This window comes from Drosophila mojavensis, unplaced genomic scaffold (genome assembly GCF_018153725.1).
Source record: "Drosophila mojavensis isolate 15081-1352.22 unplaced genomic scaffold, ASM1815372v1 contig_74, whole genome shotgun sequence".
Classification (NCBI taxonomy): Eukaryota; Metazoa; Arthropoda; class Insecta; order Diptera; family Drosophilidae; genus Drosophila; species Drosophila mojavensis.
Window position 1 is genome coordinate 13,110,040 of NW_025318899.1, and position 14,574 is coordinate 13,124,613.

Below are 14,574 nucleotides of genomic sequence, written 5' to 3' on the forward strand. Positions count from 1 at the left end.
GGCCCAAAAAGCTGTTCACCTGGCCTTAGTTTGCAACAGGTGACAGCCGCTGACATTGGCTGATCGAGCGATCCAATAAGGCAGCGGCTAACGCATTAAAATATCCATTTAAATGTGTTGCGACTGTTTCGAGTTGAAAACTAATTGATTTTTAAGCTGATTTTGCATGCTAATTCGGAATAAATATTTATAGACAAGGGATTTGGATTTGGAATTTATTCACGAGATCTCTGAAATTCACAGTAGATAAGAGAGAATCACACATTGAAATGTTATTTATAAATGTATATCTAGAAGAGGGTATGGGAAAATGAGATTTTGTCTGTTTTAATGCTTGTTCATGAGGTGAAAATCGAGCATATTAGCTTATGTACGTATATACAATAATGAGATAATGATGATGATATATATATTTTTTTCTGGGTAGCTTTGATCGAGAATTATGCAGTTATTGCTTATTTTTACTTAATGACAATTAGATTTTAATGAATTTTTATTTTTGCTTACTTACGCACGTGAAATTTGATGATAATAGAGTTTTGAGGCCATATTTCTATAAGCCACAAATGAAGGCAGTCAAGTGAATATGTATATATATTTGTACATAATTTATATTGCATATTGTATACAAATTTATATATCTATTCATTTGACTGTTTTTCTATATGGCTAATAAGCGTTTGCGTAATCAACAAATTTAGCTTCTTATTTACATTGCAATTGTCTGAGCGAGTGTGTGTGTGTGACAGTGCTGGTGTGTGAGTGTGTGTGTGTGTGTGTGTGTGTATAGCTGACTCTTATTTAATATTTTGTTTAAATACCATTTGCCATAGCGTTAAATTATTTTTGTTATTCGCAACGCGTTTGTCGCCGCTGCTGACAAGCAGCTGAAGGAGCCATTCGGGCTTGAGGGCCAGCAGCGGGATGGCAAGGTGGTATTAGAAGAAGAAGAAGAAGAAGCAGACAACTATGGCAGCCAACAAAAGCGGCTTAAAAAACTATTTTACAGTGAAGCAAAGAAATTTGTTGTACGCTTTTTATGTAATCGCTCATTATAATTGACAATTGTGTGTGAGTGTTAGTGTGAGTGAGTGTGTGTGACAAAAACGTGAGCTCCGGCAGGTGGGCGACTGGTCGGATCGGTGTGTGGGGCTGGCAACTGGCGAACAACGTGTGCGGCTTTGGCAGTTGGGCAAGCATTTCATTATATATATAAATCTTGTTTTTTTTATATCTTTTCCTTAACTGTGCGCAAGTTTTGATAAGATCGAATTGCCAAAAAACCATATCACGCATACGCAATGCTGTGTGAATGTGTGTGTGTGTGTGCGTAACTAAAACCCACTTAGTGTGGCATAAGCAAAGCTTAGCTGCAGCCAACAAATTGCGCATACGCCACGTTGCTCGTTCCAAAAGTATAATTTTGATGATATTTTAGCAATGAAATTTAGCTTAGCCAGCAGATAAGAATCAATACTTTAAATTTTATTTTTAATCATTTTGAACAGGTTTATGTATAGAATTTGATTGCTCTTAAGAATTATGCAGTTGTTATGACTTTGTCTGATAAAAATGTTGTTGCAATTCAAAAAGCTGTTCTACAATTTTGATAAACCCTGCAAATATATTTATATCAAACTTGATAAAAACTTGAATCAATAGATATAATGAAATAATCTAGCATAGTTAATATTTTGGTATATTTATATATGTGAATTATATCCGATCAGCTCTTAACTCTATTTGGTTATATAGTAATATATTTCTCTATTTATATCATTTATATCAGCTGAATAGCATATCAAATTCATTTAGCCCTCAGCTCTTAGTTCTGTTTGCGCATTCGTTAGTTCGCATATCTTATCTGGCTTTTACTCTTAACAATTTCATATTATTATTATTATTTACGTTATAACCTGAATTGCATTATCTTTGTTTTTTATCAATATTTACGGCGCGTTTGTCTTCAATTCACTTTGATTTAACGAGCTGCTGTGTGTTTAATCCCAACTTGTTTTGCTGTTTGTTGTTGTTGTTTAAGTGGCTCATTTCCTGTGGCGCATGTTTCATTTAGGCCAGCATCGCGTAGCTGTTGCTGTGTGTGCATAAAGCATGCCACTGTAAATGCCACGCCTCCTTGACAGCGCCCCTCTCCCCGCAGCTAATTTGCATACACGTCAAGAGTTTTTGGCCACTCAATTTGGAGATATTTCAACAATTTTCATGCGCTTTCACCACCTGTTGCTGTCTCATTTAAAATCTCTCTCTCTCTCTCTTTCTTGCTCTTTGTCTTTCAGGCCTGGAGGCGACGGCAGCTTCCATTTGAATTGGCCATCGGCCGCTGGCCAAGAGAGACGTCGCCGCCGAAGGCTTAATCGTAGCAATGCAGTTGTCAGCAGACGCCATGGCGACCTCATCTGGATCGAATATGGATGCGGCTGCAGCGCGCAGCGAATGCAATGGAAATGCAACAACAACAACAACAAATAGTTCGCCGCGTAAAGAAAAGACAATACTCGGTTGGCTGGTGAAAAGTGCAAGTGCGAACGATAAAGCTAACGATAACGATAACAATAACTGTAACGATAACGATACGTCTAACGCTAACAACAATCGCGACACTAGCAATAGAATCAACAACAACAATTGTAATTGTGAATCGCGCGCGTTTCGCGAATTCCGCGGCGTTCAAACTCTACGTTTGCTCTGGAGCAAGCGCATCTACAGCGCCAGCGTCGAGGCAGCGGAGTCTCAGGTACAACGCCAGGGGCTGGGCACCCTGCGCAAGCTAAACAAGTCGGTTAGCTGTTTGGTAAATGCGTTTAATAACGCGCGCGACTGGCCTAGCCTGACAAACGCGCACGAAACGCGCGCAAAACGCGCGGCCAGCTTACACAATCTACAGGAGACGCCGTCGGAGCAACAGGTGCTGCTGCAATTGCAACGGGACAAGGACAATTTCTACAAGTACAAAAACGCCGAACAGGCAAAAATGCTGCGACGCAGCAGCGACGCTAACGGTAATACGAACGCGACTTTTATCGCTGTCAAAGCGGGCAACGCGGCGGGCGAACGTCTGCAGTGGCCCAAGCGCGAGGACGTCATGGCCAAGTGCAGTCAATCCAATAATCAGCATGAGCAAGCCTCTGGCTGTGGGCGACTGGGGGAGCGAGCGGGAGAGCGAGTGGGTGCGAGCGAGCAGGTGAATCTTATCAGCGAGCAGTCAGCAGCAGCAGCAGCAGCAGCGACAGAGGCAGCAGCAGCAGCAGCGGCGAATTCAGTTCGCATTAGTCTCAGCGCGGCGAGCGGCCACAGCGGCAGCAGTGAATCGCTGCAAACAGTAAATTCTACAAATTCGCTCACTTCCATTGCGACCTCGGGGATAACTGTGACGTCACAGACGGGCGCGAATCGCAGTGCAGGCACACGCCGCAAATACAGTTTCAAAACACATGCGGGCAAGTCGTTTCACCAGCACCACACACCACGACGCATGTCCAGCCACAGTCACAGTCACATACACACTCACCAAGGGGGCGGGGCTGGTGGGGAGCTCAGCGGCGGCGGCGGTGTGGTACGTCAGCTGACGCAACAATTCAATGAGATCATACAGAAGGACGCGCGAGTGCTGGAGCAGGTGAAGCGCAAGAATGGCGTGTGGCTGTCGCGTGGCTCACATGTCTACAAGATTGTGGAGCGATCAGCTATGCAGCAACAGCAGCAGCAGCAGCTGGAGCGTGCGGAGCAGTCTAACTCGCCATCGCAGTCGCCGTCGCAGTCTCAGCGTAGCTCCATGGTGCAGCGCAATATTAAGAAATTCGAGAAACTGGATAAGCCGCTGGTGCCACAGAAAACACAGCAGCTGCTGCGCAAGCACCAGGAGCTGATGAGCCAGCGACCCAGCACACTGAGCCTCAGCAAGCAGATGAGAAACAAACGCAGTCGCAGCCAACAGCAGTTGATACTGGAGCTGGAGCAGCAGCAGCTGAAGCTGGAGGTGGTGAAAGAGGAGGTGAAGACGCCCGTGGAGCCGAACGCCAGCACGGATGAGGGTGTGCAATCGGATCTAGACGAAGCTACCAAGCCAAAGCCCACTGTGGATGAGCTGACGCCCGAAGAGCTGGAAGATGTGGAGGCGGAGGAGCGACAGAAGCAGCGCAAGCACAAGTACGCGACGATCTATGAGAAGCTGCGCCTGCTGCCTTTCATTAAGAACAAGAAAGCAGCCACGCCCCCGAATACGCCCACCAAAGCTATAGCTGAAAAAGAAGCAACAACAGAGCAGGAGCAGGAGCAAGAACAGGAGCACCAGCTGGAGCAGGAGATGCAGCTGCAGCAGGATCAGCAAGAGCAACAGCCGCTGCTGTCCCCTTGTGTGGAAGCAGATGCCAAGATTTTGGCTGCACTCGAGGTGTTGGATCAAAAACTGAAAATACTCGGAGAGCCGGCAAAGACTAAGGATGGGGAGCTGGTGATCGCAGCCAACGATGACTTTGAGCAGCGCCTGTTGCCCAACAACTCCTTCATCTATCAGGCGGCCAATAAGCAGGTGTCCAACAATCAGCTGCTGCTCAACCAGGCAGTGAATGTGACACTGGTGAATGCCATTGAAGGCGAGCAAATGATCATGGAGCAGAAGCAGCTGGCCGAGGAGGAGGAGAAGCAACTGTCGAAGGAGCAGATGCAGGAGGAACAGGAGCTGGAGCCCATGTATGAGCCCATAACGCCCTCGACGGAAATCAAGACTGAGCCACAGGCGTCGAGCCTGTACAAGATAACAAACCAAATGGATAAAGAGAAGGAGGCATCGATGCCCGTGGAGGACATCTATCAGACGGTGGAAGAGGCAACAACAACAACTATAATAATAACAACAGCAGCAACAGGAGTAGCAGCTGGAGCAGAAACAGCTGCAGCCAAGAACAACTGGCTGGAGGGCTACGAGTCCATAGCCGGATCTTCGGGAAACAGCGATGACTATGAAGCCTTCGCTGCTCCGGCCACGCCCACTACCCCAATCTCTTCAAGCACCGGCACCCTTGGGCGCAATACGCGCGATGAGCTGCCGGAGCTGCCCAAGCCAAAGCGAGTGTTGCCCAAATCTCCATGCGTTCTGCGACCTGCCCCGTCCAAGCCTTCACAGCCAACTCGACCTTCGGGCAAGGCCTGTGCCGCTCCAGCCTCGACGGATGAGGATGATGAAAACATCTATGACACCATCAAAGGCTGCTACGAGTCGCTGGCACTGCAGCGCAGCAAGACGGATGCCACTTCAATCAGCTCTAATTGCTATGAGAGCATCTCCAATTACCGCAAGAGCAAGAGCTCAGTTGGACCCAGTGAGGGAGTCGGATCGGGAGCAACAGCATCCGGCGTACACCTGTCTAGCAGTGGCTCAACGCTCACGCTCTCCTCGGATCATCGCACGAATAGTTTATATGAATCGTCGCTAGCCACGGGCCACATTGTCTATGGCAGCGGCTGTCGTTCCTCGCTCGCCAGCAGCAGCGCCGGCAGTGGCGCTGGCAGCGGCGTTGGCAGCGCAGCAGGCAGCAACGGCGCAGGCAAGCAGTGCGATAAGCGATCCTCCATTGCTGGCTCCAGTGACAACAGCGATGCCTGGGTGGATATATCCGATGGCGAGGCAGAGACAGCAGCTGCGGCGGCTACGTCCACAGCCATCGGCGAGACGCAGTTCGTTGTGTAAGTAAAAGGGGGTGAAAGAGGCAGACTGAGAGGATGAAGGAGAGAGGGCGATAGGAAGTGGGGGGTATTTATAACGAATTCTGCGTAGATTGCTGATTAGTTTGTTTGGGTTGGGCTTATCTTATCGGCGACTGCGGCCCGGTTGACGCCAATCGGTGCAGCGAGCAGAAGGGCGAGGGTTGCCCCAAGATTGTCCACAGTCGAAAATATCATAACAAAGTTATGAAGAAATACACTAACCCTAAAGAGAGATTGGGTCAAGGCAACTGCTTTTCAAGCATTTCCAATAAGGTAAAGGCAACTGCTTTTCAAGCATTTCCAATAAGGTTAATGGGTTAGTGGACATATAGAAAATTATTATTATAGAAAATTATTAAACAGCTAGTTGCAGTTGCGCCTAATCTTGGGTAGACGCTGAACTTAGATCAACCCGTTGATTGTCCCCCTTTTCCCAAGTGTAGCTTTTGCACTTTTTATTCAGTTATTGCTTTCTATATACTATACATGTTGGGGGCGATAAGATAGAAATCGGCAGTGGTTAGCGGTTTCTATACATGTACGTATATATGCTAAATTTTGATTGTGTGTCATTCAGTATTTGTTTAGTTTACATGCGGAATGCGTTGTTTGTTTATGAATACCTTAGAATTACTATATTGTTTAAGATGAAATTATATTTAGGGTTGGCTGTGAATCATTGGAGAATTATCCGAAACGTCAGCATATCAAAAGTGACGCTTGCAATGATAACACACACTCTCTCTCTCTCTCTCTCTCATTCGTTCTCTCTCTCTGACTCATTTCAGTTATCAGTCAAAGTTTTTCGTTCTGAAATGCAGTTTTAACTTTACGAAAATAGTTTATTCACTTTACTCTGCCCAACTGCTACCTTTTGCTGTCTCTCTCTCTCTCTCTCTCGCACGCTCTCTCCCTCTCACTGCCTCTATTTTCCTTTGTAGCTCTCTTTCTCTATCTCTACGTGGTCGCTCACATGTTTGTATAGGGTATGTCCATATTTTAATAACTCTTCTTTTTCTTCTTCTTCACTTGCGTCTGCATTCACTCAACAATTTAACTTCGCTTTAGCACCATTTAAGAAATACTTACGACAATTATTATGTCATTTGTTCAATTATTAGGAAACCCAATCAGATGAACAGACAACAATTTCTTAACAATTAACAAATTGTCGAGTCACAACGTTTGAGTTGTCTATATAGATCAGTATTATTTACATTGCGCCCTCAGATCTTAACTGAGTAAATGAAATATTCCTTAGGCATTGCAACAGAAGAGCAAATGCAGTTTACTTATTGGTGGGCACCCACCCACATTAATTGGTTGACCCACAATTCCAACTGTTATCAGGCAGATAAGATTGGCCGACTTCACTTGGGCAACTTTGTAGGGCATCTAACAATCTGATAACTTCAAGCGCAGCCGAACTCAAAGTATAGACAGTTGAAAGCGAGACGCCCAACACTGAAGTACTCTCTCTCACTACTTCGGTCGCTGTCTGACTTGATAGATCACTATGAAGTACTATAGATAACCATCATATATAATTAATTGATACATATTTATTTATATTTACTATTATTATTTTCAGCGTTCGGGAACGTTTCAAGCAGCATCGCGTTCGCAGTCCCGATTGGTCGAAACGCATAAGAGACAAAAGACTGCAACAAAACAAGGCCAAAAGCTGCATAGAGGGTAAGAGAAGCAAATACTAACAAACAAACAGAAATATGTACTCATGGCAAAAACAATATCTGTATTAGTTCGCAATTTTCCCAGACTTTGCTTGAAATGCATACATCTTCATTCAGCTTTTGATAGCCTATAACAATGGAAAGTGGGTTAATATATGTGCATATGTGCTATATGCTATGTTAAAGCTTTACAAGTTGCATAATAGTTGAATATCCCCGAAGATATCAAAGCTTTGTTTACAGGGCATCTGCTATTCGTATACTTTTTGACATTCACGCTGTTGTTCTGCGTGCTATCGCTTAAATACAATGACAGCTGTTCCGTTTAGTCTATTTATTGTTAGCCTTGTTCCTCTTTGTTGCTTTATTTCAATTATAAAATATTTTCCTTGCCTTAACAATTTGTATTTCCTATATAAAAACGCGCCGCAAAAATACAAATGGAAAGCTTTCAAATGTTGAAGCAGCTGAAGCTTTTAAGTCAAACTTGCAATCGCAGCAGTTGTGTAAGTTATGGTTTGTGTCTTTGCGAAGCTTACGGTCCACATGGCTTCCACAGTATACTGTCGCTCGCGTAATCAACTTGACACTTAAATTGCCTTAATTATGTTTATTATAAATGTAGTTTTGGGTCCGTCAACGACAATTCATTTTGTTGATAAATGTGCCGTAATGATGCCCAAGTCAAGGTGGTTAAGAGTATGGCCTTAGGTGTTGCGAACACGAAGAAAATAAAATGTCAAATGAAATGGAAACTAATACGGCGGTAAACACAGCTCACAGTTAAATATGCCCAATGCAAATGAGAGTAAAGCCCAACAACAACAACACAGACACTCGCACACATACGCGCGCATACACATCAAGTGAGTAAGCACTGTGCGCACATTTCTCACAAAAGCAACGAAAATTGGAAGTGGAATTGGAATTGCAATTGGCGCCTGGCTGTTCGCGGCTGCATCGTGCGACAGGTTCCACACAAGGCAACAAGTAGAGAGGGCGCGCGCGCGCGTAAACAATGTCCATAAACTGGACGGTTGAGCTTATTGCTGTGCAATTTTCATTCCACAGCTGCCAGCAGCAACAGCAATGTCAGCCACTGGTATCTCTTGCTGTCTCTCACAGACCTACTCGCTCCGTTGCTTGCGCTCGCTCTTTGACTCGCAGTCAGTCTCAGGTTCTCTCCCAGCTGCCCAGTCTCGGCGCGTCAGTTTCCACGTTCGGTTCGTTTTGCGGACGCTGCCTGTCGAAAAGTCGCCCAACCAGTGGAATTTGTGTGTGTTTAGTGTGAAAAAACGATGCAATATATTTTCTATAATAATTATAATTAATATTTTTTGGTTTTTGATGTTGTTATGCGTACGTGCGCGCAACTGTGAAAAGTGAAAAAGAAAAGCGATTATAAGAAAAATGCATGCGGTGCATGCAAAATTAGCAAACGACTCCAGCGTCAGACGTTAGCGTCGACTGCGCAGCTAGCTTTGAATTATTGCACGCTGTTGTTGTTGCTATTGTTGTTGTGATGTACTTTTATGAAAAGGCATCGAGACGTCACGAACTAAAACCGAAACTGAATTCGCTCGTCTGCCTCATTTGCCCTACACCCGCAAACAAGCGTCAACTGAAAGCTTAATGTTTCACCGTTATTGTTGTTGTTGTTGCTGCTGCTTTGAGAGATGACGAAATTGTTAAGCGAAAACCAGTCTAGAAATACTATAAAGCGCACAACCTTGAAGAAGTTAAAAGCAGTTGAAAAATAAAAACACGGCGAGCAGCTTAAGGAACTCAAACTGAAAGAAAAAATCACTGCCATGACGGAGCGAAATTGAAGTACATAGAGAAATAGTAAATAGTTGAATAGGTAAAAAGCAAAGCGTGCGAAATTGCAAAATCAAACGTAATCCATATGCAATAAAGATGTGCATTCAAAAGAGGAGCATTCGAAACAAAAAGAAAATATCCCATAAATAAACAACAACAAAACAAAAGCTTTTGCAATATGGCCGCCGCGGCGGCAGCCGACAGAAAAAGTTCAGTGAACGCGAGCAGCGCAATGCAGCACAGCGACGCACCTAATTGGGAAGTTTAATGCAACAGACCCAACTGCTATCTACTAACAGTTAAATGCCTAAAGCAAACAACTGTAAAATGTTAAATGCGTTGCAATTAGAGTCTGGGGCGAAATTAGTTGAAAACCCCGGCAGGCAATGCGACGACTTTTAATTCTCAGCTCAACTTTTACACAGGGCACGTTCGCTTTTTATTTTTCCTACACGCGATGATTAAAGTAAAAAAAAAGAAAAGCGAAAGTGTAATGGAAAGACATAAAAAACGCCCAATTGGCAGGCACGCAATTGCGGAAAAGCCGCTATGAAAAATTGATGGTTTTTGCTGTTAACTCTCCGGCTTAAGCTGTTAAATCAAACTTGTTTCCATCTTCGACAATGACATCGTTTGGCTTTTAATCAGTTTGACCTCGATGCGTCAATCGATCAATCGAAAGAAACGTTTCAGCTGCATTGAAAATTGGAAATAATTAAAAATGTTTTTTTTAAAGCAGAGAATGTGATGAAGTAAGAGCGAGAGAGATAGATAGAGATAGAGCGTAGCAAGTGAACCGCTTCGCATGCACTTAGCCAAGGCTAAGAATTGTTTTCTTTTCTTGTAATTATAGACAATCTCATCAGATTTTGCAGTAATTGCATACATGTCTATACAGACAGACACTTATATACATACGTATGTCTACACGTATAGCTGTATCTGTTGTTTGTCTAGACTCTTTTGTTTAAACGTTGTGCGTGGCCCACACGCAAAACTTCAATAATTGGCCAAAAGGTAACCAAAGAGAACGAATTTTTCACATTTCCGCCTCACGCAATACACTGAGCACAAACATAGGCCTGGAAGTTATGTTAAATAGTGCAAACTTGTTTAAAGTTTCGTCCCTGGATTAAACAATTCTATCATTAAATTGAATAACTGTTTTTATTGTAGTTTAGCGAAGAGAACGAAACGGCCGGAAGCAACCAACTGTGTAATGCTCGTTCACGGTCCAAAAAACTGCTCAAATTTCGTTATATTGTGATTTGCAATGACCAAAAGGTAGAATAACCTATTAGGTTTATATAGAGCGAAGGTCAATAGCTATGTAAATGTGAAAATTCAGTAATAATAACTGTAGAAGATAGATAGATCGAATACGATCTTCGTAAAGGACCATAAAGTGCTAATGAATTAATATTAGAATGCTTTTTATAAATTTTATAATTTTATTTCGAGTTTGGTAGCCTTTCTTATTTTTTTTATTCATTTTTCCATGTACAATATAATCAAATTATATATTTTCAATCTCGCTAGCGACGCCGTCATTCCAGTTCTTACGCTCTCTTCTCCCTCTTCACTGCTCAATAAAAAGCAACCCATAAGATATCTATAAACGACATTTCACAGAAATTGGCTTATGAAATTAGCCTTTGGCGCACAATTCTGAGCAACTGACGGCAACTGGCAACAAAAGCCAAACAAGTTGCGTCCCACGCATCAGCAGCAACAACAACAAGCAACAAGTGTCGCTTTGTCCAGTCAACAAGCCCCACAAAATGATCATGTTTCATTAATGCCCACTCTCTCTCTATCTCTCTCTCTCTCTTTCTCCCTCTCTCTGTGTATATCCACATCCATTTTTTGAGCAGCTTTTAGCATCCAGCTGCCGCCGCCTGTCTGACCATATATGAAACTCTATTTTATTATCTTGCAGTCGAACCGGTTCGCTTCGCTGCGTATACGTAATATTCGAGTGTGCTTTGTGTGTCGCTGCTCTGGTTTTATCTAGTCTAACGCTTTTTTGGGTGCCCAATTGTACCTGCTGTTTCTGTTTTTTATGTACATTTTCGCCTCTGTTTAGTCTTTCCTTCATTGTTGTGTCTGCATTGAAGCATGTCTTTTCGTTTCATTATAATTCGCGCTATTTTGCATGCCTCCAAATCACGCATACGCCGCGTTGTTTCAATGCGTTTATATAGGGCTGGTCGCACAATACTATTGTGACACTTGAAAAATTTGCTTAATTAGCGTAAAGCCCGCGCAACGAGGGCAGTTCAATAAAATTGTGCCAAAATTTATAACTTCAATTATAAACAATTGTTGCTCTGGGCTAAGCCGTTAATTAGCATATTTTATTATTTTGACTGCGCACACAAAAACTGAAAGCAAAACTTTTCTTATTGTTCTATTGGAGAATTCGAATTCGAAATGAAAGTTAAACAGCTAAAGCTGTTTCAACAGTGCCATAAGTATGATAAACAAGCAAATTCTTTTCGAAGTTGGCATTGAACTGCTTTTCGTGAAGTAGAACCTGTATAAGAAAGGTTTTCATTATCATATTGATTAGCTTCATTTTATAAATTTGAATTGTTAATTAGATATATTTGTTATGTGAATTTCTATAGTTGTGATATAGCTTCTGATAACAAATATTTCTTATTAACAAAAGGCATAGGTTATGTGAATTTGTATTGTGGTGATAACAAATACATTTTTAAATAACAAATATAAATTATTAACAATCCAATTTGTCTCAAGACTAGGCCAAGGTTATTCAGAAGCAACCTTCTAAAAGCTATGGCTAAATTTAGTAAAAGTATAATTGATAAACTATAAATTTTAAAAAATATATTTGTCTATTATGAAAAAATATAAATAAATATAGAATAGAAAATATACCTAAACAATCAAATATCAGCTGAGAAAATACTTTGACTACTAAAATTAAAAACATAGGTTAACTGTCGAGGCAGCCCTCGCACATAGCCAACTGAAAACTTCCCTTTGCCTTAATGCAGCCATAAAAGGGCAATGAAAATGGTCGTTTCGCGCGCATTTAATTGCTTTCAATTGAGAGCGAGCAGCAGCCAATGCGACTGCAAAGAGAGTTCAAGAGTTCAGCTGCAACAACCGAACAACAATAACAACAACAACAACTCGCAGAACGGAACATTGAATTAATTCTTGGTATTCATTATTAGTGCAGTAGTCGATAGGAGAGCAAACGCATCGAGTGTCTAAAATATGCTGCGATGGCAACGCGCCTCACTCACAGTCAACGTCTCAGCTGCACGAGCAGCCTGAGCACAAGCAGCAATCGCAGCAGCCACGCCCACGCGCAAAGCGCCGCTTCAGGCGAACAGCAGCAGCTGGTCACACTGCCACGCAAGCGTCGGCCGCGCGCTGTGGGCGAGGTGAGCATCACCTGCCCAACAAGCTGTGTTTACCTGAATGCCGAGCCGAGCTCCAAGTCGGAGCCGGAGCCGGAGCCCATCTATCAGAATGAGGCAGCCGCCATCAGTCAGCAGCGACAGCTGCAACAGCAGCAGCCGCGTCGCCTGCCACTGCATCAGACTGTGCTGCGTGTGCGCCACGTGGAGCCAGGCGACGCGAGTCGAGAGAGCGTGCTGGTCAGCAGCTTTGTAGGTTCGTTTTGGGCAGCCGCCGAGTGCAGAAGAGTTTTCCCGAATCGATTGTGAATCAGCTTTAAACTAATTCCCTTGTCACTCCCCTTTATCAACTTCACAGATGACTCGGATCACTATTACGAGACGCTGTCGCCACTGGGCAACAAGCGCCACTCGACGCAGCTGCTGCCCGGGCAACATCACAAGCGGCATCAGGAACGCAGCAGCAAGCAGCAGTCGGCATCGGCGCATGCCCTGGGGCAACACCAAATCTACTCGGATGACTACGATTCGTTTGAGACAGACAGCGACGAGCCTACGGAGCCAGAGCAGCGCCTGCAGCACGTAAGATTCCCCCGATGCCTAAGCGTACAGACCAGATCTAATTCAGTTACATTTGCAGCACAATGATAGTGGCGTGGACATGCGGAATCATCGGCTGCCATTGCCGCCGGCGCCACAGAATCAAGTCTATGCCATAGTGCGGAAGTTTAAGGATTTCATCTCGAGCAAGAAGTCGCACAAGGGCAGCCAGCAGAAGATCTACGAGAATAGTGGAGCACAGTTCTATGTGGAGTGCCGCAAGCGGGAACCACAAGAGCCGGCCGGCTCGCTGAGCAGCTCCGAGCGCAATCTGGTGGCCGGTCAGGGTCAACAGGATCCGCAACAGCAGCAGGAGCAGCAATTGTCGTCTGCCAGCCTGCTGAGACCCAAACAGAAGAATGGCAAGAGTCTCAGATCGAGGCTACGCAAGAGCCTGGTTGGTGCCTCCTTTGATACGAAGCAGCTGGCGGCGCTGACGCCAACACGCAGCACATTCTACATTGAGGATCCAGCGACGCCGCAGCAGCACGAACAACAGGAACACCATGGCTCTGGTGAACTGGACTCGGGCTTCTCGGAGAAAGCCTCTTCTGGCGATATACCCGTTATGCCGTCAACGCCCAGCGCGGAGTCACAAAAGTTCTCGACAGTCGCACGGAAAACCAAAAAGGAGGCGAAGGCCATGCGACGTCGCACGACCATTGGCGTGCGTCCACACGATCCGCCACCACCGCCGCCGCCTTCAGTGGAGCTGCGCAACAGCAGTAATAGAACGCAACTGGAGCCACATTCACCCACCTCTTGGTATGCTGAATGCGGCGTCTTCAAACAGTCAACAGCAACCCTAACCGCTCCACATGGAACTGACGAGCCAACCACGCCTACACCAAATACCCCTGGAGGAGGTAGCAGCTCATGGTATACCGAGTCGGGACTGTATCAGACCAGCGGCATCTCCGTGGCCAGCTCGAGCGGCAGCTCCGGAGTCTCCACGGGCAACGAGGCGGGTCTGGGTGATGAGCTGCAGCCACACAGCTTGTTCTTCAACGAGCCCCTCTATCAGGTCTACAGCGCTGCTAAGCTGGAGGTAATTGAATTCGTATTGTAACCCAGTATATAAACTCAGCTTTAATCTGGTTTCCTTCCAGTCCATTACACGTGATCTGGAGGCGCATGAGAGCTCAACGGATGGGTATGAGGAGATTGGGCAACATGCGCATGCCAAAAAGGAACCAGCGCAGCAGACCCAAAAGACTCGCCCCAGCGCCTTACAGCTGGTGGAGCCCAAGAATGGGCCATCGCGAACGCTGTGGAGCGAAATACCAGAGGTCATCCATTCTGGCATTCTACGTAAGCATCTGAATTTAGCACTCTGGCAA

The 14,574-nt window shown here is 44.7% G+C and overlaps 1 protein-coding gene across 5 annotated transcripts in view; it reads left to right on the plus strand.

Annotated features, from left to right (window-relative positions):
• Nucleotides 1-14,574, plus strand: part of LOC6582314 (ephexin-1) — a 28,033-nt gene that overhangs the window by 11,597 nt on the left and 1,862 nt on the right. For 2 of the 5 annotated variants that reach the window (XM_015162378.3, XM_015162380.3), the window contains exons 2-6: nucleotides 2,298-5,703; nucleotides 7,316-7,419; nucleotides 12,993-13,216; nucleotides 13,275-14,282; nucleotides 14,344-14,545. In XM_015162378.3, the coding sequence (XP_015017864.2) occupies nucleotides 2,384-5,703; nucleotides 7,316-7,419; nucleotides 12,993-13,216; nucleotides 13,275-14,282; nucleotides 14,344-14,545 (4,858 nt within the window). In that variant the 5' untranslated portion in view covers nucleotides 2,298-2,383. Of the gene's footprint in view, nucleotides 1-2,297; nucleotides 5,704-7,315; nucleotides 7,420-8,597; nucleotides 8,695-12,242; nucleotides 12,891-12,992; nucleotides 13,217-13,274; nucleotides 14,283-14,343; nucleotides 14,546-14,574 lie in introns of those variants that run through there. The other 3 variants (XM_032731057.2, XM_015162379.3, XM_044010321.1) reach the window with 3 other exon arrangements.